The sequence below is a fragment of the Tupaia chinensis genome, unplaced genomic scaffold, assembly GCF_000334495.1.
Source record: "Tupaia chinensis unplaced genomic scaffold, TupChi_1.0 Scaffold143992_1, whole genome shotgun sequence".
In the NCBI taxonomy this organism is placed as follows: Eukaryota; Metazoa; Chordata; class Mammalia; order Scandentia; family Tupaiidae; genus Tupaia; species Tupaia belangeri.
In genome coordinates, this window is record NW_006203843.1 from 232,388 (window position 1) to 252,967 (window position 20,580).

Sequence of the window (20,580 nt, forward strand, 5' to 3'; positions counted from 1 at the left end):
TGCCATGTTAGTGACACAACGTTCATTTTATTTTTGGAGAGGTTTTTGCTATAGGGCGTGTGCGCTTGCCAAAAAGACAGAGAGACACAGAAAGCAAGTAATCACCCCCCAGTGGGGATGGTCATGCTGCAATCCCTTCTCCTCCATTCTCCTCTTGGGATCTTGGGCATGCACACCCACGTGCCTGGCGTGAGTTTAAGCCACTGGGTCCAGGACTTGAACCACAGTTGACTACATGGGAGTACAGTGATGTAACCATTATGCAATCTGCTGGTCCCGACACTATGTTCTTTGCAGATTTTATTAGGAGGCATGTAATGTTGGTTTGTTCCAATATTGGGGAAGTTAAATTAGGGAAGTTGATTACTTAGTTAAGGTGGAACCTGCCAAATTCTTCTATTTTAAAGTTACCGTTTTTTTGCCTTTGTGGTTAAAAAGTAATCTGTAGGGAGATACTTCAAAACCATGAAAATATCTTGTTCTAGTTTTGGCATCAGTCGATGATTTTATAACTATCATTCCTTCAGATATTATTAGTTGACTTATTATAAGTAAGATCTTTCTCTTCTCTATTTATTTATTTCTTCATTTGTATTAGTATGAATTTACAGATTCTTATTTTGCTGAATAGGACATATTCTTTTACTATCATTACTTATTTGATGCCTAAATTCTCTCAGATTTGGGCAATGGGAGCTCCTTCAAGCTGGTTTCTGTGTACTTTTCATATGTCCCCATCATTGTGCAGTTCTTTGTTTTTGGATATAGCAAGATATTCTTGGCTCATTTTGTATTTTACTTATCCCAGTTCCAGTATCTGTCATTTCCCTAAGAAACAATTATTCCTTGTAGTTTAGAAACCAAGGTATGAGGGCTATCTGGTAGCATGGCATTTGGGGTGGCTGGATCCTATATTGTTGACAGCAAGGTTTGAATCCTGGACCCAACAGCTTGAGAAACAGGCTGGGCATGTGTGCCTGTGTGCCCAAAATCCCACAAGGAGAAAAAGAGTAGGGATTACGTCATGACCATCCCCTATGGGAGGTGCTTCCTCACTTTCCTGCTCTCTCTCTCTCTCTGTCTCTGTGAGTGCACGTACCCTCTGGCAAATTAAAACAAAAACAAGATATGAAGTAAGGTTTATGTTTTTAGAAGAATCCTTGAGGCAACTTTGTTGATTTGCTTCTGGAAATCACTGTTAAGAGACCTCTTGTGGAATTCTGTCCACATATTAACTAAATGTACAGGACTGAAAAGGGGTTAAAATAATCCTTGCAGGTAGAACATAAGTAGACACAGTATGTAGGAGACAGAGTATAGAGGAGCTACAATTCAGTATATCTTCCGGTAGAGAGAGAAGGCTAAAGAAACAGGCAGAGTTCTATTCATTGATGACTTATTTGCCATCTGAGAGTATTTAACCTTACAAAGATGAGAAATCATCATAGGTTTCAAATGAGTAGGGAAGTGTAATGGGTTTTGTTAAATTTAGATCTGAAGATCACTGTGTGCTGTTGCCAGTGGCAGTGCATAGAGAATGGATTAGGACATGTTTAAAATTATTTCCCAGCAGAGTTGATATTTGAGTCTCAGGAGCTTAAACTTTTTTCCTAGAAGACAGTGTTCCAGCTGCAGGATCCCAACACCTCAGAGGGATAATTGACGGTAGTTTAGTGAAAAGAGGAGAGAAAGAGAGAGAGAGAGAGAGAAAGAGAGAGACATACAATCACATATAATATGTTAAAGCTGAAGTCATTGATTTATTTTCTTGTGTAATGACAGTAACCCCTCTTTTAAGTAGTAATATTAAGTATTACATCCAGAACTAGAAACTCAATTGAAAATTAACACAAAATTATATAAACCAGTACTAATTTTTTTTTTGGAGAGGTTTTTGCAATAGGGCACGTGTGCTCACCAGAAAGACTGAGAGAGACAGAGAGACAGAAAGTGAGAAATCACCCCCCCCAGGGGGGGATGGCCATACCACAATCCCTTCTTCTCCATTCTCCCCTCAGAATCTTGGGCACTCACGCACATGCACCCAGCATGAGTTTAAGCCACCAGGTCTGGGACTCGAACCACAGTCAACTATATGGGAGTCCAGTGACATAGCCATTATGCCAACTGCTGGTCCCAAACAGTACTAATTTTTTAATGAAAAATCTTGATGAATAAGATATATTGCTACATTTTATTTTGCTTTGTATTTGATATTAATATGAGTAATAAGATTGCTATAGACATTCAGTAATATAGATGCTCTGTTTAATACGTAATTTGCAAGGTAACCAAAATATGTAATATAACAATCACGTTTTCTTTCTTTTTTCTTAATTGCCAGATGACATGTATATTTGCCAGGATGGGGAGCAGTGAGAGGAAGAAAGCACCACTCTATGGGACATTGTCATGCCATAATCTCTTCTTCATTTCTCTATCCTGTAGGGATTTTCAGCATGCATGCACTCCTACCCAAAGTATTTCTCTCGTCTCTCTCTTTTTTTTTTTTTCTCAGTTTGCTGTAGGGCAAATGAATTCACCAGGGAATTGGGGAAGATAGTAAGAAATTGCCCCACAGAAGGGATGGCCATGTTGCAATTCTTTCTCCATTCTCCTCTTGGTATTTTGGGCGTGCACACATGTACCTGGAGTGATTTACAAGTCGCTGTATCCGGGACTTGAACTGTGAATTCAACATTGTGGGAACCAGCCAACTTAGGCTTCATCCCACCTGCTGATCCCCCACACCCCCAAGAAGTTTTTCAAGCAGGGCTGAAATTCAAGCCCTAATCAGTCTAGTGGGATCTGGCTCCCTCAACTATTGGACCACAGGGCTAGGCCCAATCATGTTTTCTGAAATAGCAGGAAATTGTATCTTTAGCTTGAATTTTGCTGTTGTCCTAACCACTTTTTTCTGTACTGTTTATAGCCTATAACCCAACCAGTTGGAGTTGAACAACAAGCAACTCTTCTAAAACCAGATTTAGCTCGAAGGTAAGTATTTTCAAATTACTGCCATGAAAACGATGTGGGTATGCTAAAATATATGTATTCATTAAGTGCTTTTTTGACTGGAGAAGCTTCTGTGTTCTTGTATTGTATATGTGTTTAATAAAAAACGGTAGGTATTATTTTTACTCTTTTCATCATATAGATTGTGAGAGTATTAATTGTTTTTTGTTCTCTTCATTTATATTGTTCTATTTTAAGAAAAGCTTAAAAGGGTTAAAAAGGGAAATAAGAAATTTAGGAATTTTTTTTTTCTTGTGTAGACGTCTGTACAGATTAGATTTTAGGAGAAAATACTTGAAAATTAATTAAAATTGTATCTGTTTATAGAAATGATGTCTGTTTAGTGCTTATTGATCTTGTGATTTAAATTTGAAATATGTATATGAGAATTTTTGTGTTTATTGAAGTACCTTCAAGTTTATTGAAGAAAATCATTAAAATGCCTTTGATAAAGAAAAACTAAGAGTTAGTGTGCCCTTTCATAATCATATTGATTTGAATCTGTAAAATAAAACTAGTTACAATTAGTCATTCCGAACCACTTATACATTATTTATTTTCATTTTTTGTTCTGCCTTCTGCACTATTCCTGTCACCCATACCTGGTCTGTCTATCCCCTTTAGAGTTCATTATGTAAACAGGTATATTTAAAGTGATACTTTGTTTTGGTTTTAGAAGTATTATCTGAACATATTAATGAGGTAACCCCCAAACAAGTAAGATGAAATTGATTGAGTGTATCCCCTAATTAAAGGTTCCATTTCACAGAGGTCTATCGCTGGTAATGTATGTATTCCATCCTCATCACTGTGAGAAGATAATTTGTGAAATAAATACAATATGATCTAAGTTTTTCAAAACTTGAAAAGATAGCTTAATTGAAATATAATTCATATACTATATAATTCTCCTGATTAAAGTATGTAATTCTGGGCCAGCCCATAGCCTAGTGGTTAAGTAAACTGAATCCCATGCAGTCAACTGTGATTCAAATCCTGGTCCAGAAACTTGAAAAAAACTCTGAATATGTGTACAAGCATACCCCAAATCCCAAGTTGGAGAAATGGCAGAGAACGGATTGCAGCATGACAATGCCTCACTGGGGAGTACTTTCTCTCTTTTCCTCCTCCTCTCTGTTTGTCTCCAGTGAATGCACACACTCTGGCAATTTAAAAAAATGACGTGCATAATTCAGTGGCTTATATTCACAGAGTTGTACAGTCATAACTTTTAAAAAAATATTGTAGTATATATGGATTTATCCTTAAATTCTTTATTTATGATTTTATAATTTGTAGTTTATCTTAGTATTTTACCATCACAATTAGTATCATCACTCTTTTTTTTTTAATTACTAGCTTGAATCAAGATGTGGCATCTGTGAAGGAAAACACCAATAGCCTTGATAACCCAAGTGGAAATGGCAAACAGGATCGGATCAAACAGAGAAGAGCTTCATGTCCTCGACCAGAAAAAGGAACTAAATTTCAGCTTACTGTCCTTCAGGTCAGTGTGTAACTGATTTACTTAAGAGTACATGTAGAGGGAATCAGCAGTTAGCGTAATGGCTATGTCGCTGGACTCCCACATAGTCGACCGCAGTTCGCGTCCCAGACCCGGTGGCTTAGAACTCACGCCGGGCATGTGTGCATGCGTGCCCAAGATCCTGAGAGGAGAATGGAGGAGAAGGGATTGCGGCGTAACCATCCCCCCTGGGGGGTGATTTCTCGCTTTCTGTCTCTATGTCTCTCTCTGTCTGTCTGGCAAGCGCACGCACCCTATAGCGAAAACCTCTAAAAAAAAAAAAAAGAGTACATGTAGAAAAGTAATGGTAAATGTTTGAGATGATACATATGCTAATTAACCTCATTACACATTGTATTTGTATACTTAAAATGGTCTCTGGTCTCTGTATCCCATAAATAAGTAAGTATAATTATAAATGTAAAATAAAGAGTACATGTAGAGTTGTAAGGTTAAAAAGGAGCAATGCTATGGGAGGCGGTGTAGATTATTATAAAACCCTCTAAACTAACTTTCCCTTCATTAAAAGATTTCTTAGAGTTAGCAGGTGGCATGGTGGTTGAGGTGGATTCCCATGCGGGCCACCACAGTTCGAGTCCTGGACCCATTAGATTGAGAATTGCTCTGGGCACATGTTTGTGTGCATGCCTGCCCAAAAATCCCAAGAGGAGAGTGGAGAAGGGATTGCAGCATGGTCATCCCCCATAGGGGTGATTTTTCACTTTCTTCTCTCTGTATCTGTCTCTCTCCATTGAGTACACATGTCCTATGGCAAAAAGTCAAAAATATTTTTTTCTTGGGCCAGCAAGTGGTGTGGTGATTAAAGCAGTGGATTCCTACATGGCTGACTGCGGTTCAGATACTTGACCCAGGGATTTGAAAATCATACTAGGTGCATTTGCATGTGTGTCCAAAGTCCAGAGGAGAGAATGGAGGAGTAGGGATTTCAACATGGCCATCCCCTGGGGGATGATTTCTCTCTTTCACTCTCTCTGTCTCTCTCTGGTAAGCACATGTGCCCTATGGCAAAAAAAAAAATTCTTACAAGAGAATTATGTGTTAATTGTTAAACTTGGGAAATATAAGAGAAATATAAGGGAAAAATTACTTGTAACTACCACTTAGGGGTAGCTCATGTTAATGTTTCAGTTTGTGTTATCTTATTTTCTACATGCATGTGTAGCATTTTTTGTTATTAAGGTTGTAATAGTAGTGCTAGTAACAGTAGTGGAAATCTATTAAATTATTTTATGATAGGTACCTCACATGTTATACATTTATTTTATTATTTAATCCTTTAACAACCCTGTATGGTAGTCATAGTATACTTATCTTTGCAAATTAGAATATTGAAGATCAGAGAAGTAAATTAATTTGCCTAGTCACTCAACTAGCAAGTGATAGTTATGTCTGAATCCAGATCAGACTCTGATGTCCATTTCACTAACCAATGTGTTAATACATTTTAGATGGATGCCTAAACCTATATGCAATTCTATATTTATCTTTTTTTTCTTGCCAGAGGGAACTTGTGCTCACCACAGAGACAGAAACATACAGAGAGAGAAAGAGACATACAGAGACAAAGTACCCCCCCCAATGGGGCTTGATCATGCCACAATCCTGTTTCTCTCCATTTGTGCATCCCATCAGGATTTGGGGCATGCATGCACATGGGCCTGGAATGTTTTTCAATCCCCCAGGGCAAGGATTCCAATTATGGTGGGCCAGGGGGGAATCCAGCTGCCTCCACATAATACTTAAGCACTGTATTATGAGACCAGTCCTATTCTACCTTTTTAAAAAAACTTAATATATACATTTTTCCAGTGTCAATTAATTTCTAAATAGCATATTTTCAATGGCTTCATTAGATAGTTCTTTGTATGTGGATAGAATTTAATTATCTTCTCTGTTCTTCCTTTAGTTTCTGTCTCTCAGTCTGTCTTCTAAGTTTCTATCTTCCTCTCTTTTTGTCTGTCTGTCTGTCTCTCCCTATCTGAAGCAAACATCCTTGAATAATTCTTTGTATCTGTCTGTAATTATTTCCTCAGTATAGATCCCTAGAAGTAGAATTAATGGGTCAAAGAACATGAAGGTTTTTGAAGTCTCTAAATATATGTTGTCAGATTGCTACCCAGAAAAACAGGACCACTTTACATTTCTACAACCAGTGGCTCTTCTTTTCTTAGAGTCAATTTGTAGAATTATGAGAATTTCAGAAATGAATAGCTGAATTTAGATCTTTATATTGCACATGGCTACAGGGACTACTTAACTTTTTAATAAAAATTTCAGCCTGTATTCTTTTCCAAGGGATCTCATTTCTATTGCTTACTTATTTATATTTAATTTCCAGATGGTGTATTCACTCTCCAGAGAGAGGGGGAGAGAGAAAGCACCTCCCAATGGGGCGTCGTCATTCCACAATCCTTTTACTTCCATTTCTCCTTTGCATGAGGATCTTGGGCATGCACACACATTTGTCCAGCATGTTTCTTAAGCCACTCAGTCTGGGAGACTTGAACCTTGGTTGGCCATGTGAGACCTGACTCTCCTAACCACTGTGCTATGGGACCAGCTCCCACGGATCACATTCCTTTTCTTTCCTTTCCTTTCCTTTCCTTTTCTTTTCTTTCCTTTCATTTTCTTTTCCTTTCATTTTCTTTTTTCTTTTCTTTTCTTTTCTTTTCTTTTCTTTTCTTTTCTTTTCTTTTCTTTTCTTTTCTTTTCTTTTCTTTTCCTTTCCTTTCCTTTCCTTTCCTTTCCTTTCCTTTCCTTTCCTTTCCTTTCCTTTCCTTTCCTTTCCTTTCCTTTCCTTTCCTTTCCTTTCCTTTCCTTTCCTTTCCTTTCCTTTCCTTTCCTTTCCTTTCCTTTCCTTTCCTTTCCTTTCCTTTCCTTTCCTTTCCTTTCCTTTCCTTTCCTTTCCTGATAAAAGACCCTAAGAGGTACTTTCATTATATATAAACTCATTTTGATGTTGTCCTCACAATTTGCAAAGAGAAGACAATGACTGACTTGAATGGATGAAATGTTTGCACTTAGGTGTCTACCTCTGGAGACAACATGGTAGAGTGTCAGCTGGAGACACACAACAATAAGATGGTTACCTTCAAGTTTGATGTTGATGGCGACGCACCAGAGGATATTTCAGACTATATGGTAAATACAGCAAAACTAAATAATTTTCCCTTCAACATTCTATGTCTTTTCTTTCCTCCTAACTCTGCTTCCATTTATTCAGAGTCATTTTTTTAAATTTTGCTAGAGGGCTCATTCACTCACCAGAGAGAGAGAGAGAGAAGAGGCGGGGAGAATTAGAAAGAACTGCACCATGTGGAATGGTCATGTTACAATCCCTTCTCCATCTCACACACACACGTGCGCGTGCACATGCTTGGTGTGTTTCTCAGGCTGCTGGATCTGAGACTCAAACTGTATGGTTGGTAATTTGGGCCAGGTGCTTTTACCATCATGCCCTGGGCTGGCCTTGGAACCATCTTTTTAGAAAGAGTACAGTTTAATTTTAATATTGTACAGAGTTAAATTTGTTATGATCAAAAGTAATTAATTTCATTTCTGGTATTTGTAAATAGCTAAATTTTTTATGATTAAGGGTAACTCATGTTTCTGATTTTGCTTTCATTATATTTATCTGGAAAACAACATGGAAGAGTTTTATTAAGAGATATTCTAGAACGGGACCAGCAGTTAGCATAATGGCTGTGTCGCTGGACTCCTACATAGTCGACTGCAGTTCGCGTCCCGGACCTGGTGGCTTAAAACTCATGCCGGGGGCGTGTGTGTCCGTGCCCAAGGTCCCGAGAGGAGAATGGAGGAGAAGGGATTGTGGCGTGGCCATCCCCCCTGGGGGGGTGGTGATTTCTCGCTTTCTGTTGCTCTGTCTGGCAAGCGCTCATGCCTTATAGCAAAAACCTCTCAAAAAAAAAAAAAGAGATGTTCTAGATCAGTGTTCCTTATCTCTGGGTATGTGTTAAAATCAATGAAAAACAATTGGGCTGTGCGACCAGCAGATGGCATAATGGTTATGTCACAGGACTCCCACATAGTCAACTGCGGTTTGAGTCCTGGACCCAGTAGCTTAAAACGCACTGTGGGCATGTGTGCATACATGCCCAAGATCCCGAGTGGAGAATGGAAGAGAGGGGATTGCGGTGTGGCCACCCCCCGTGGGGGTATGATTTCTTGCTTTCTGTCTTTCTTTGTCTCTACGGCGAGCACATGTGCCTTATAGCAAAAATCTTTCTCTAGAAAACAATCCTGTTGTCTAGGTCCTTGATTAAAACAGAATCTTTGAAGGTGCAGCCTAAAAATCAATAGTTTATAAAACTATCCAGGTAGGGCCTGGAGATAGCATGGAGGTTAAGGCAGCCAGACCCCATATGGGCAACTCCACGGTTTTAGCCCTGGGCCCTGTAACTTGAAGATCATGCCGGGAATGTGTGCATTTGTGTCCAAAATCACAAAAGGAGAATGGAGGAGAAAACAAAAACCAAGAATTACCCAGGTACCTTTTTTTGTGTGCCTTAGGTTGTGTGTGCTTGCCAGAGAGACAGAGACAGAGACAGTGAGAGGGAAAGTGAGAAATTTAATGTAGGACATTCGCTTGCCAGAGAGAGAGAAAGTGGGAAATCATCCCTGAGGGGAATGGCCACATCACAATCCATTCTCCATTCTCCTCTCAGGATTATAGGCATGCATGTAAACACACCTGGCATGAGTTTCAAGCTGCCGGGTCTGGGACTTGAACTCTGGTCAGCCATGTGGGAGTGTAGAACCTTAACCAGTATGCCACCTGCTGGCCTACTCAGGTAACTTCAATGTTAGTCACTGATCATGCATATAGGCATACAAGTTATATTCATCATTTCCTTTAGTTTCTAATATTTTCTTTCCATTATTAGGCTTATTTTTATATTCTCCCCCCTTTTTCAGTGGGTAGTGAGGCTAGGGTAGCAGGAAGAGTGCAAAATGCTTTTGCTTCTGCTAACTTTCTTTGAATATACCTCCCAAAGCCAAGCAGAATTAGACATTGAAAAATTTAATCATTTTGTTACTTCTGCCTCTTGTTTAACATAGTATTTTCTGGGGAGCAAGGAGAGGTGGAAGAAATGGCATCCCAGCCCCCACCTCCTCCCCTGAAACCCTAGGAGACCTGCCAAATTCCTGTGGCCAGTCTGGGATAGGCCTCACCTTCCAACAACATCAACTGGGCAAGTGGTGATGATGACCATGTGGTTCCTAGAGCACAATTACGATTTTTCTGTTGTGTCTGAAGAAGAAATATCTTTCCTTGCTGGTGATATGCTGAACTTATCTTTCAAAGAATAAAAACCTAAAGTGCATGGTTGACTTCTGGCTAGTCTTTTTTTTTTTTTTTTTTTTTTTTTTTTTTTTTTTTTCTAAAAGTGAGAGTGAAAGTGAGAAATCACGCATGGGGCTAGGGGCATTATTTCTCACTTTCTGTCTCTCTCTGTCTCGCCCGCGAGTGCACACACACTATAGCAAAAAAATCTCTCTTTAAAAAAAAAGAATGGCACTCCTGTCCTCTGCTGGCTCACCCCCCTTCTTCCCTCTTTGTGACCCCCCCCACTCCAGCAGCCCTGTGGGAGAGAGGGGATAGCAGATGAGATCTCTAAGGCTTAGGTCTCCTGGCATGGTGGCAACACGATCTTCGGGAAGATCATCTGCAAGGCAATCCCTGCCAAAATAATTTTATTTTTTGGAGAGGTTTTCACTAGAGGGCGCGTGAGCTCGCCAGACAGACAGAGAGAGACAGAGAGACAGAAAGCGAGAAATCACCCCCCAGGAGGGATGGCCACGCCGCAATCCCTCCTCCTCCATTCTCCTCTCGGGATCCTGGGCATGCATGCACACGCACCTGGCGTGAGTTTTAAGCCACCAGGTCCAGGACGCAAACCACGGTCGACTACGTGGGAGTCCAGCGATATAGCCATTATGCTAACTGCTGGTTCCCCCAAAATAATTTTTGAGGATGACACGTGTCTTTGTTTCTATGATATTTCCCCTCAAGCACCAACACATTTTCTGGTGATACCCAAGAAGCATATATCCCAGATTTCTGAAAAGATGATGATAAAAGTCTTCTTGGACGCTTAATGATTGAGGGCAAGAAATGTGCTGCTGATCTAGGCCTGAAAAAGGCTATCGAATGGTGTTGAATGAAGGTTCAGAAGGGGGACAATCTGTCTGTCATGTTCATCTCCAAGTTCTAGGTTGTCGGCCTTCTGGTTAAGCATGTTTTGAGGATAATTTTCCCTTCTATAGGCAGTTATGAAGTTTGCAAGTTACAGTATCAGCACACTTAATTTTGTCTGTGTATGGAGAGATTGAGGAATAATCTGAAAACTGCATACATAATAAAAGACTTTGTTGCATGGTTAAAAAAAAGAACCTATCACTAACCCAACACTAATTAACAGAGCCATGGCGGTTGATACTTTGCATGAAGAGGAAGCTGTCTTTGAATCTGTTTTTGTTGAAATAGTAAGGTTATACCTGATTTCCACTGGGAAAAGTAGAGATAATATCTTTGATATTTTTCATATTTGCCCATAGTTAAACAACATTTTAGAATATATTTTAAAATAATTTCTTGCAAAGAAATTAATCTATAGTCCAATGAAAACATTTGTTGTGGGCTATTCCACGTACGTGTTTTGCTGCTAGAAATTATTTCATCTATATACTAGTATGGTAGCCTAGTGATCTGGTTACATTTTACAAGTAATTAGACTATGAGGATACTTGTTCACATAGATTTAAAGATTATGGAAATTGCTAACATTTTCATCTTATTTAAATCCCTAGGTTTGCTGGAAGAGTAAGGTTGATGAATTGTAAAATGCACAGTTTATGCAGTAGGGATCATTAATACTTTTTAAAGTTTTATGTTAATTGACTTTGAATTCCTTAGAAATTGGAAGATAATGTATAATATAAGAACAAGAAAAAGGCTTTTTTTTTTACAACTTTAAGTCAACTGAATAATAAACATTTTTTCTAATCTGTATTATGTCCAATGTTGGGTTTCCTTTGACAGTTATATATTTTCACCTATGAAGGATTGCTACTTTTTGTATCACGTATCATTTATCTTTTATTGTATTTTCGTCTTTTAGAGGTTTTTGCGTTAAGGTGTGTGCACTCGCCAAAGAGAGAGACACAGACAGAGACAATGACAGTGAGAGGGAAAGTGAGAAATCACCCCCCAGGGGATATGGCCATGCCACAATCTCATCTCCTCCATTCTCTTGCCAGGATCTCAGGACACACATGCACATGCACCCAGTGTAAATTTTATGCCACTGGGTCCAGGACTCGAACTTCAGTCGAATGGGTGTCCTGTGATATAACTGCTATGCCATCTGCTAGCTTTCTTTTATTGTATTTTTTTAAAAATGAAAATTCATTAGAAGCATGATGAGGGAGATGGCTCTAGAGTATTTAGCCCTAATAGTTCTCCCTACTAGGAAAAAAGTTGAAATTTATTTTTTCTTATAAATCATTTCTATTTCTTCTGAGGATCATAGAACTCTATCACATATAATATGATTAGTTTTCATCCAAGGAAAGTTGTTTCCATGATATTTCCCCTCAAGCACCATCATATTTCCTGGTGATACCTAAGAAACATATATCCCAGATTTCTGAAAAGATGATGAAAGTCTTCTTGGACACTTAATGATTGTTGGCAAGAAATGTGCTGCTGACCTGGGCCTGAAGAAGGGTTATCGAATGATGGTGAATGAAGGTTCAGATGGGGGACAATCTGTCTATCATGTTCATCTCCAACTAGTTTCTCCAACTAGGACTCAAGTCCTTTGAGTTTGTACTTAATGATACAGTCAGTTATAGCAGTAATAATTTTTAATCTTTCCATAGAGTCTCTGCTTCTACCTAGTGTAATTACTTTTCAAAATTACATATTCAGAATGTTCTTTAAACACTGAAAATGTGTCATGTTGTATATATATTTGATGTAGGTTTGGTTTTTTCTACTAATACTATTAAATAAAATGCTCAGTTGCCGATTAGGAGGAAAAAAAAACAGTATTTTTTGAACTGTCTCTTCATTTATATCTCTTGTGAATGTTCAACTTAGTTAAAGGTCTCCTGAGTCAGGAACCAGCAGTTAGCGTAATGGCTATGTCGCTGGATTCCCACGTAGTCGACTGCGGTTCGCAACCCAGACCCGGTGGCTTAGAACTCACACCGGGCACGTGTGCATGCGTGCCCAAGATCCTGAGAGGAGAATGGAGGAGAAGGGATTGTGGCGTGACCATCCCCCTGGAGGGTGATTTCTCGCTTTCTGTCTCTCTGTCTCTCTCTGTCTGTCTGGCAAGCGTACACGCCCTATAGCGAAAACCTCTCAAAAAAAAAAAAGATCTCCTGAGTCATTCTTTATGAGCTTTAGAAATGTTACATTTTGTGATTTGTAATTTAAAAGGTTTTACGTTTAGATATCCTATTCTTTTTTTCCTTTATGAGAGAGAGAAGGAGAAGGAGGGGAAGGAGACAGAGGTAGGTGTTTTTGACAAGGTCTCACTATACTATGATCATCCTGCTGCAGGTTTCTCAGTTAACTAGGATTATAGGCATGTACAACTGTGTCCAGCATATTTAGGTTGGCTTAGGAACCAAACTTGGGCTTTCAACCTCCCAAGCTTTGGCACAGTCTGTGCCACTGTAGCTAGACCTAGACATACTAGTTTTAAATATTGCCTCAGTTTTGTTCTTCGAATAATGACCAATTTATGGAATCCTTGATATTTTTCAAAATACTGGATTCTCCAGTCAGTAGTAAAAATTAACACATAGAATAATTTAATGTGTCATATGGCATTTTATTACTGATCTTTGTTAATTAGGTTATGACACTTAAAATTACATACCTATTTTTTTTTATTGTGATAGATCATATTTGCTCAGCAGAGAGAGCTAGAGGGAAAGTAAGGAGTTATCCACCAGAGGCAATGGCTATTCCACAATCCCATCTTCTCCATTCTCATCTCAGGATTTTGGGCATGCATGCACACACATGTGCCCAGCATGATTTTCAAGCTGCTGGATCCAGGACTTGAACTGCACCGTTGGTCATGTGAGATCTAGCTCCTTAACCTCCATGCCACCTGCTGGCTCCCAATTTTAATTTTTTTAAATAATTGTTTTACTTAATTTTATCTATCCATTTTAAAAATTTTAACCACATAGCGGCAGAGTTAGAGAGAGAGGGAAAGTAAGATAGTAAGCCACCAGTCCAGGACTCAAACCACAGTCAGCCATGTGGGAGTCCAGCATCCTTAACCACCACACTACCTGCCAGCCCCCAATTTTAATTTTTTAATGGTAGTTACTATTTGATACAGTATTATAATTTTGAAGAAACTAAATTCATTCTCGTAAATAGACTTTTACTTTTACTTTTGGGCAGGTCGAAGATAACTTTGTGCTGGAAAGTGAGAAAGAAAAATTTGTAGAAGAATTGAGGGCTATTGTAGTTCAAGCCCAGGAAATCCTTCATGTTAACTCTGCTGCAGAAAGAGCCACTGGAGTTGACTCTATTACTGTGGAATCCAACAATAGCCAAGTAAGAGCAGTTGTCCTAGCAAATACATCTTATTAGATCTGTATCAAGAGCTTCTTCACTTATGTATTCTTTTTTAATTCAGACAGGACCATCTGAACAAGTACAGATAAATTCTGCATCCACTCAAACCAGCAGTAAGTAAATGTAATAAAATTTACCATTTGGCTTTTTATTTTTTTAATTCTAAATAATTTTTTGGTTATTATTATTTGTTTTTTTTTTAAATTTGATCAGAGAGAGACAGAGAAAGAGAAAAAGGGAAAGTAATAAAGCAAGCCACCAGGTCCAGGACTTGAACTGCTTTCAGCCATATGGGAGTCCAGCACCTTAACCACCACCCCATCTGCTGCCCCCAGTATTTGGCTTTTTAAATAAGATATTAGGAAACTTTAATTTAGATACTTTCATTAGGAAAGATGTTAGCCAAGAAAGCAATTTGATAGTTTTTTAATGTAGATTTTCCCCACAATTTTAAAAAATAATTACTTTTTATAATTTATTTTTATTTTTTAATTTGACCAGAGAGAATGGGAAAAGGAGACAGTGAGCCACCAGGTCTGTGACTTGAACCATGGTTGGCAATGTGGGAGTCCAGCGACTTAACCGCTACGCCACCTGCCAACCCTAGATTTTCCCATGTTTTTAACAGAACTTAAAGTCTAGTAGTTAAAACCTATTCTGCAAATTTTCTCTAAGTGTTGATTCTTCATCTCAGTTATCTCTAACCTTTTTGGTACAAAGAACTGGTTTCGTGGAAAACAAGTTTTCCGTGGGTTAGGGGAAAGTAGAGTAGGTATGGGAAGAGATGATTTCAGGATGTTTCAAGCACATTGCGTTTATTGTGTACTTTATTTCTATTATTATTACCTTGTAATATATAATGAAATAATTATACAGCTCATCATAATGCAGTATTTGCAACCTCTCCTCAACGCTAGCATCACCACCTCAGCTTCGCCTCCCATCATCAGACATTAGATTCTCATAAGGAGCATGGAATCTAGATTCCTTGCATATACAGTTCACAATTGGGTTTGTGCTCCTATGAGAATGTAATGCTTCTGCTGAGCTGACAGGAGGCAGAGCTCAAACAGCAATGCAAGTGATAGAGTGCAGCTATAAATACAAATACAGCTTTGCTTGCTCATCTGCTGCTCACCTCCTCCTGTGCTGTCCAGTTCCTAACACACAACCTGTACCTGGTCCATGGTGCAGGGTTTGGGGGTTCCTGCTTTATCTGATTGATTTATTTCTTAGTTGTTACATGGTATATTACAACAAAAGTGTCACAGGACTTTAATGATCTTTAATGGCATAACTGAAACTTACCTGGCAAGTTTTTATTTTTCCTGATGAGCTGGACAGCTTTTAACAAAAACCATTACATTCTAAGTAAGTTTGCTTTAGGTTTTAGTAGTCATTCATATCTTGATTTCCTTCCACTAATACCATGCTTCTGTCTGCTCTAATCACTCATAACTTTTTGTAAATCATATAGTAGATAAATTTCCAGAGACTAAAATTAGGGCCTTCTATAGTCCTTTCTGATGTTATATCTCCATTCTTTCATCTCTAGTTATAGGCATTTTTATTAATTTTTATTAATTTATTTATTTTACATACTTTCACGGTATTTTAAGTGTCTGGGTGAGAGAAAGAATCCATAGATAAATAAGGGCCTCTGAAGAAAATGTTATTACAACATGAAGAAGAAAAAGGTGGTATGGGAGTAAAAGAACCAGATGCTTTTATCTTGAAATTCAGTTTCACTATGTTAGGATGCCAGAAACTTCCTGTATATTATTTTTCTCATTAACAGAGATCTGAACAGGTTTCTGAGTGACAAAGGTGGATAAAGATTAAAGAGAATTACTTAACTGAGTTAGAGTTACAAAGTAGTAGTTAAGATGTAAGGATTTGGGACCAGCAGGTGGCATAATAGTTACATCACTCTTCACTGGACTCATACATAGTTGACCGCAGTTTGAGTCTCAGACTGGGTGACTTAAAACTCATGCCAGATATGTGTGCATGTGTACCCAAGATCCTGAGAGGAGAATGGAGGTGAAGGGACTGTAGCGTGGCCATCCCCCAGGGGGCGATTTCTCACTTTCTGTCTCTTTGTTGACTGTATGTGCCCTATAGAAAAACAAACAAACAAAAAAACTCTGTTTAAAAAAAAGATTTAAAGATTTATTTTACTTTATTTTTTGAATTAGTGTACCATAAAAATGAATTTTTTCTTTTGGTGTACAGTTCTGTCATTTTTTTAAGAGGTTTTTGCTATAGGGTGCGTGCATTCACCAGAAAGAGAGAGACAGAGAGAGCGAAAGTGAGAAATCGTCCCCCGGTGGGGATGGCCACGCCGCAGTCCCTTCTCCATTCTCTCCAGATTTGGGCACGCACGCACACGTGCCCTGCGTGAGTTTAAGCTACCAGGTCCAGGACTAGAACCGCAGTCAACTTTGTGGGAGTCCAGCAACATAGCCATTGCACCAACTGCTGGTCCCGTAAATTTTTTTTTTAGAGGTTTTTGCTATAGGGCATGTGCACTCACCAGAAAGACAGAGCGAGACAGAGAGACAGAAAGTGAGAAATCTCCCCCCAGGGGGATATGGCCATGCCACGATCCCTTCGCCTCCATTCTCCTCTCAGGATCTTGAGCATGCATGCACATGCGCCTGGTGTGAGTTTAAGCCACCGGGTCTGGGTTGAATCGTGGTTAACTACCTGGGAATTCAGCGACATAGCCATTCTGCTGGTCCCAGTTCTGTACATTTTAATACTTATATACATTTATATAAGCACCACCATAATCAGGATACAAAACAGGAGATGTAGGTTTCAATGAGAGAAGTGTTTTTCTTTTTTTTAATTTTCAAAAAAAAAATGTGCCTTGCATCTAATTGCTTTTGATATATTGTTTATTGTAGTAGATTTTCAAATTCTCTTAAGATATTTTATGCTTAGTTCTTTAGACTATCATGGTTGGGAGATCTGATCTTAGTAATTACACATATCCTACTACTATTGGAAATGGAGATATAAGACAGATTGGTATTTTCAACTGGGTTTCCTCCATCAGTAAGGTAAACAAATTGATGATCACTTAGAATATTGATTTTTTTTTTTTTACGAATTCTTTTTATAAATGAATCTGCTCCTCAGTCATCTCCTGTTGGCCGGTGGAGATTCTGTATCAATCAAACAATAAAAAACCGTGAGGCTCAATCTCCTCCTTTTCTTCAGCATTCCACATCTATAGTTCCTGATCTACATTCACTTCCTAGTAAGTGTTCTTTAGCCAACTTTGCCCTGATATGGAGGGATACCAAATATATACTATACCTTTTTTCCCCTTAAAAGAGATATTTGCTATAGGGCATTTGTGCTCACTAGAGAGGCAGAGAGAGAGCAATAGAAAGCTAGAAATCACCCCCCAGGTTGAATGGCCATGCCTCAATCCCTTCACCTTCATTTTCCTCTCAGGATTTTGGTCACGCAAGCCTGGCATGAGTTTTTTTTTTTTTTAAAGAATTATTTAACTTTACTTATTTATTTATTTGTTTGTTTGTTTATTTTAATTTGACCAGAGAAGGACAGAGTGAGAGAGAGAGCCAGAAAGAAGCCAGAAAGTGAGAAAGCAAGCTGCCAGATCTGGGACTTGAACCATAGTCAGCCACATGGGAGTCCAGTACCCTTAACCACCATGCCACCTGTCAGAACCAACCTGGTGTGAGTTTTAAGCCACTAGGTCTGGGACTCGAACCACACTTGACTACGTTGGAGTCCAGTGACCTAACCATTACGCATCTCCTGGTCCCAACGTTTACCATACCTTTAATTCATTTTCGTGGATATTTTTATGAGAATTATCATAAGAATTTTTGAAGATATCATTATTAAGGTAAATTTTAAACCATTTTAAATTTAGTATTTATGAAATAAAGAGAAAAGGTTTTATTTTCTTTGTGGATTTTGAGTCTTATCATTTGCCCCTTGATCCTCCTGTCTCTTTTATGCTTGGGAAGTAGCCCATGTTTTGTACTCATATATACATGCTCATGCTCTTTGTTATTGTTCCAGGTCGAAGAAACACAAATGATAAGGAAATATCACAGGACACACTGCTCACTATAGAAAATAATTCATGCCAGCGTACACTTTTCATCTCTAAATCAGAACACAAGGATATAGTTGATGGTAAGATTTCTGAATGTATTAGTCTAGAAACTGAGACACCAGCTATACTTTATCAAGTGGAAGATGATAGGCAGATAATAGTATCAGTTACTAGTAGTTCCAATTACTCTGCCTCTTCAGTTCATGCAGTTCCAGGGGAATATGAGGGACTTATCAACCAAATAGGCATATTCATACCTGCATATTCATGTTGCCAAACTTCCAATCAGGCTGATGTATTTATGGCCCATTCTATCAAATCAACTCAGATTGCTGGTAATTCTTTTATGACTCCAGCATTTGTGTCTGATCAAAAGCCTCAATCCTTATCAGTACAGAAACCAATTATGGATGCAGAATTTATTTCCCAAGAAGGAGAAACCCCAGGGAATACTGAAGCAAGTTCTCCTAAGACAGTCATTTCTACTCAGACTCCTGGCCCTGAACCAACTACCCTTCTACCTGCTACTGTCCTAGAATCAGATGGGGAAAGACCTCCCAAAATGGAGTTTGCAGACAACCGAATTAAAACTCTGGATGAAAAATTAAGAAACTTGCTTTACCAGGAGCATAGCATCTCTAGCATCTATCCTGAGAGTCAGAAGGATACCCAAAACCTGGACTCTCCATTTTCTTCTTCTGCTGAAGATATACTTTCCTGTCCAGTTCCAGAAGTAATAGCCATCAGTCACTGTGGAATTCAAGATAACCCCGCACAATCCACAAATTTCCAACAGACAGACTCTAAAATTCTGTCCACTGTGGCTGCGACTCAGCCTGCTAACACATCAGTATTCAAAAGGGACCTGAACATAATAACTTCTGTACCCAGCGAATTGTGTTTACATGTAAGTATTCTTTCTAACTAGTTCTTTGTTGCTTGTTTATGATTTTAAAGAGATACCTTCTCTTCAAAAAGTCTATCCTATGAAGTAGAATTGTCAATGTCACAAGACTTGGAAGTCACAAGGATTTAAGAAGATCATGAGTTAGGCTGTAGGTGTCCAGAGTTCTCAGTAGAGATGGCAGAATTATCTTTGGTAAGAGAGCCCTCTGGTGAATTAGCTAAGAACTTGGAAGCAATGTCTATATTTGTATTCATGACAGAACAGAAACTGATTAATAGATTGTTTTAGTGGATAGGAAGAACTTATTTTGAGATTTTCATTTAACATGTTAGTTATCAGTTTCCTCTTTAAAAATGTTATGGTTTTGGGGCGACCAGGTGATATGGTGGTTAAGGTGCTGAATCACTCATGGTCGATGCCACAGTTCAAATCCTAGGCCCAGCAGCCTGAAAAACATGCCTGGTACTTGTACACGTGTGCCCAAAATCCTGAGAGGAGAATGGAAGAGAAGAGATCATGGCATGGCCATTCCCTTCTGGGGGGTGATTTTTCACTTTCACCCCTCTATTTCTCTCTGGCTAGCTCGTGTGTCCTATGGCAAAAAAATCTTTAAAAAAAAAAAACCATAGTTGTAATTTAATCGTGATTTGGGAGTTTTAATTTATTTGGAAAAAAAAAGGTAAGTAAAAGCGATCTATAACCCCATGACTTGTGTTTTTATTTTTAGAATTATTTTATTCATCCATTTATTTATATATTTTATTTGACCAAAGAGGGACAGACTGAGAGAGAGAGAAAGAAAGTGAGAAAACAAGCCGCCAGTTCCCAGACTCAAACTACAGTCAGCCATGTGGAAGTTCAATGCCCTTAACCCCCACGCCACCTGCCAGCCCTCCCCATGACTTGTTTTCTTTTTTTTTATTAATTTACTTTTCTTTTTTTAACATTAATATGCTATACATCATTACAGTATACAAAATGAATTTTTCATCCAAAATACACTGTCTGTTGACTCAATCAAGCACATCAACATATGTGTTATCAACAAACAATTTTTCATTTCTTATGTCTTGTATTTTTTGCATTTTTTTTCTGCCATCCTTGATTCCCTGTCCCTAACCCTCTGCCCTGTCCAACCCTCCTCCCATTGTCTCTGCTATCCATGATTGCTTTCTATGCCTATCCTCCCCATTTAATTAATTTGCTAATGTACTTAATTTGTCTAAATATTTGCAATAGCAAGCACAGCTGATATATACATACACAAGAACCCATGTCTGACTTTAGGCATAAACCTCAGTGAGTAGAATGAACATACTATAAAATAGTACCTAGCTGGGGCTATATAGCTTACTGTGGTCATCAAATACACAGTTTTT

General features: G+C 38.6%; 1 protein-coding gene across 1 annotated transcript in view; it reads left to right on the top strand.

Annotated features, from left to right (window-relative positions):
• Nucleotides 1-20,580, top strand: part of WNK3 (WNK lysine deficient protein kinase 3) — a 279,743-nt gene that overhangs the window by 182,296 nt on the left and 76,867 nt on the right. The window contains 7 exon segments of the mRNA XM_027767181.1: nt 2,933-2,997; nt 4,375-4,522; nt 7,586-7,702; nt 14,016-14,171; nt 14,254-14,304; nt 17,322-17,460; nt 18,258-19,201. Coding sequence (XP_027622982.1) covers nt 2,933-2,997; nt 4,375-4,522; nt 7,586-7,702; nt 14,016-14,171; nt 14,254-14,304; nt 17,322-17,460; nt 18,258-19,201 — 1,620 coding nt within the window.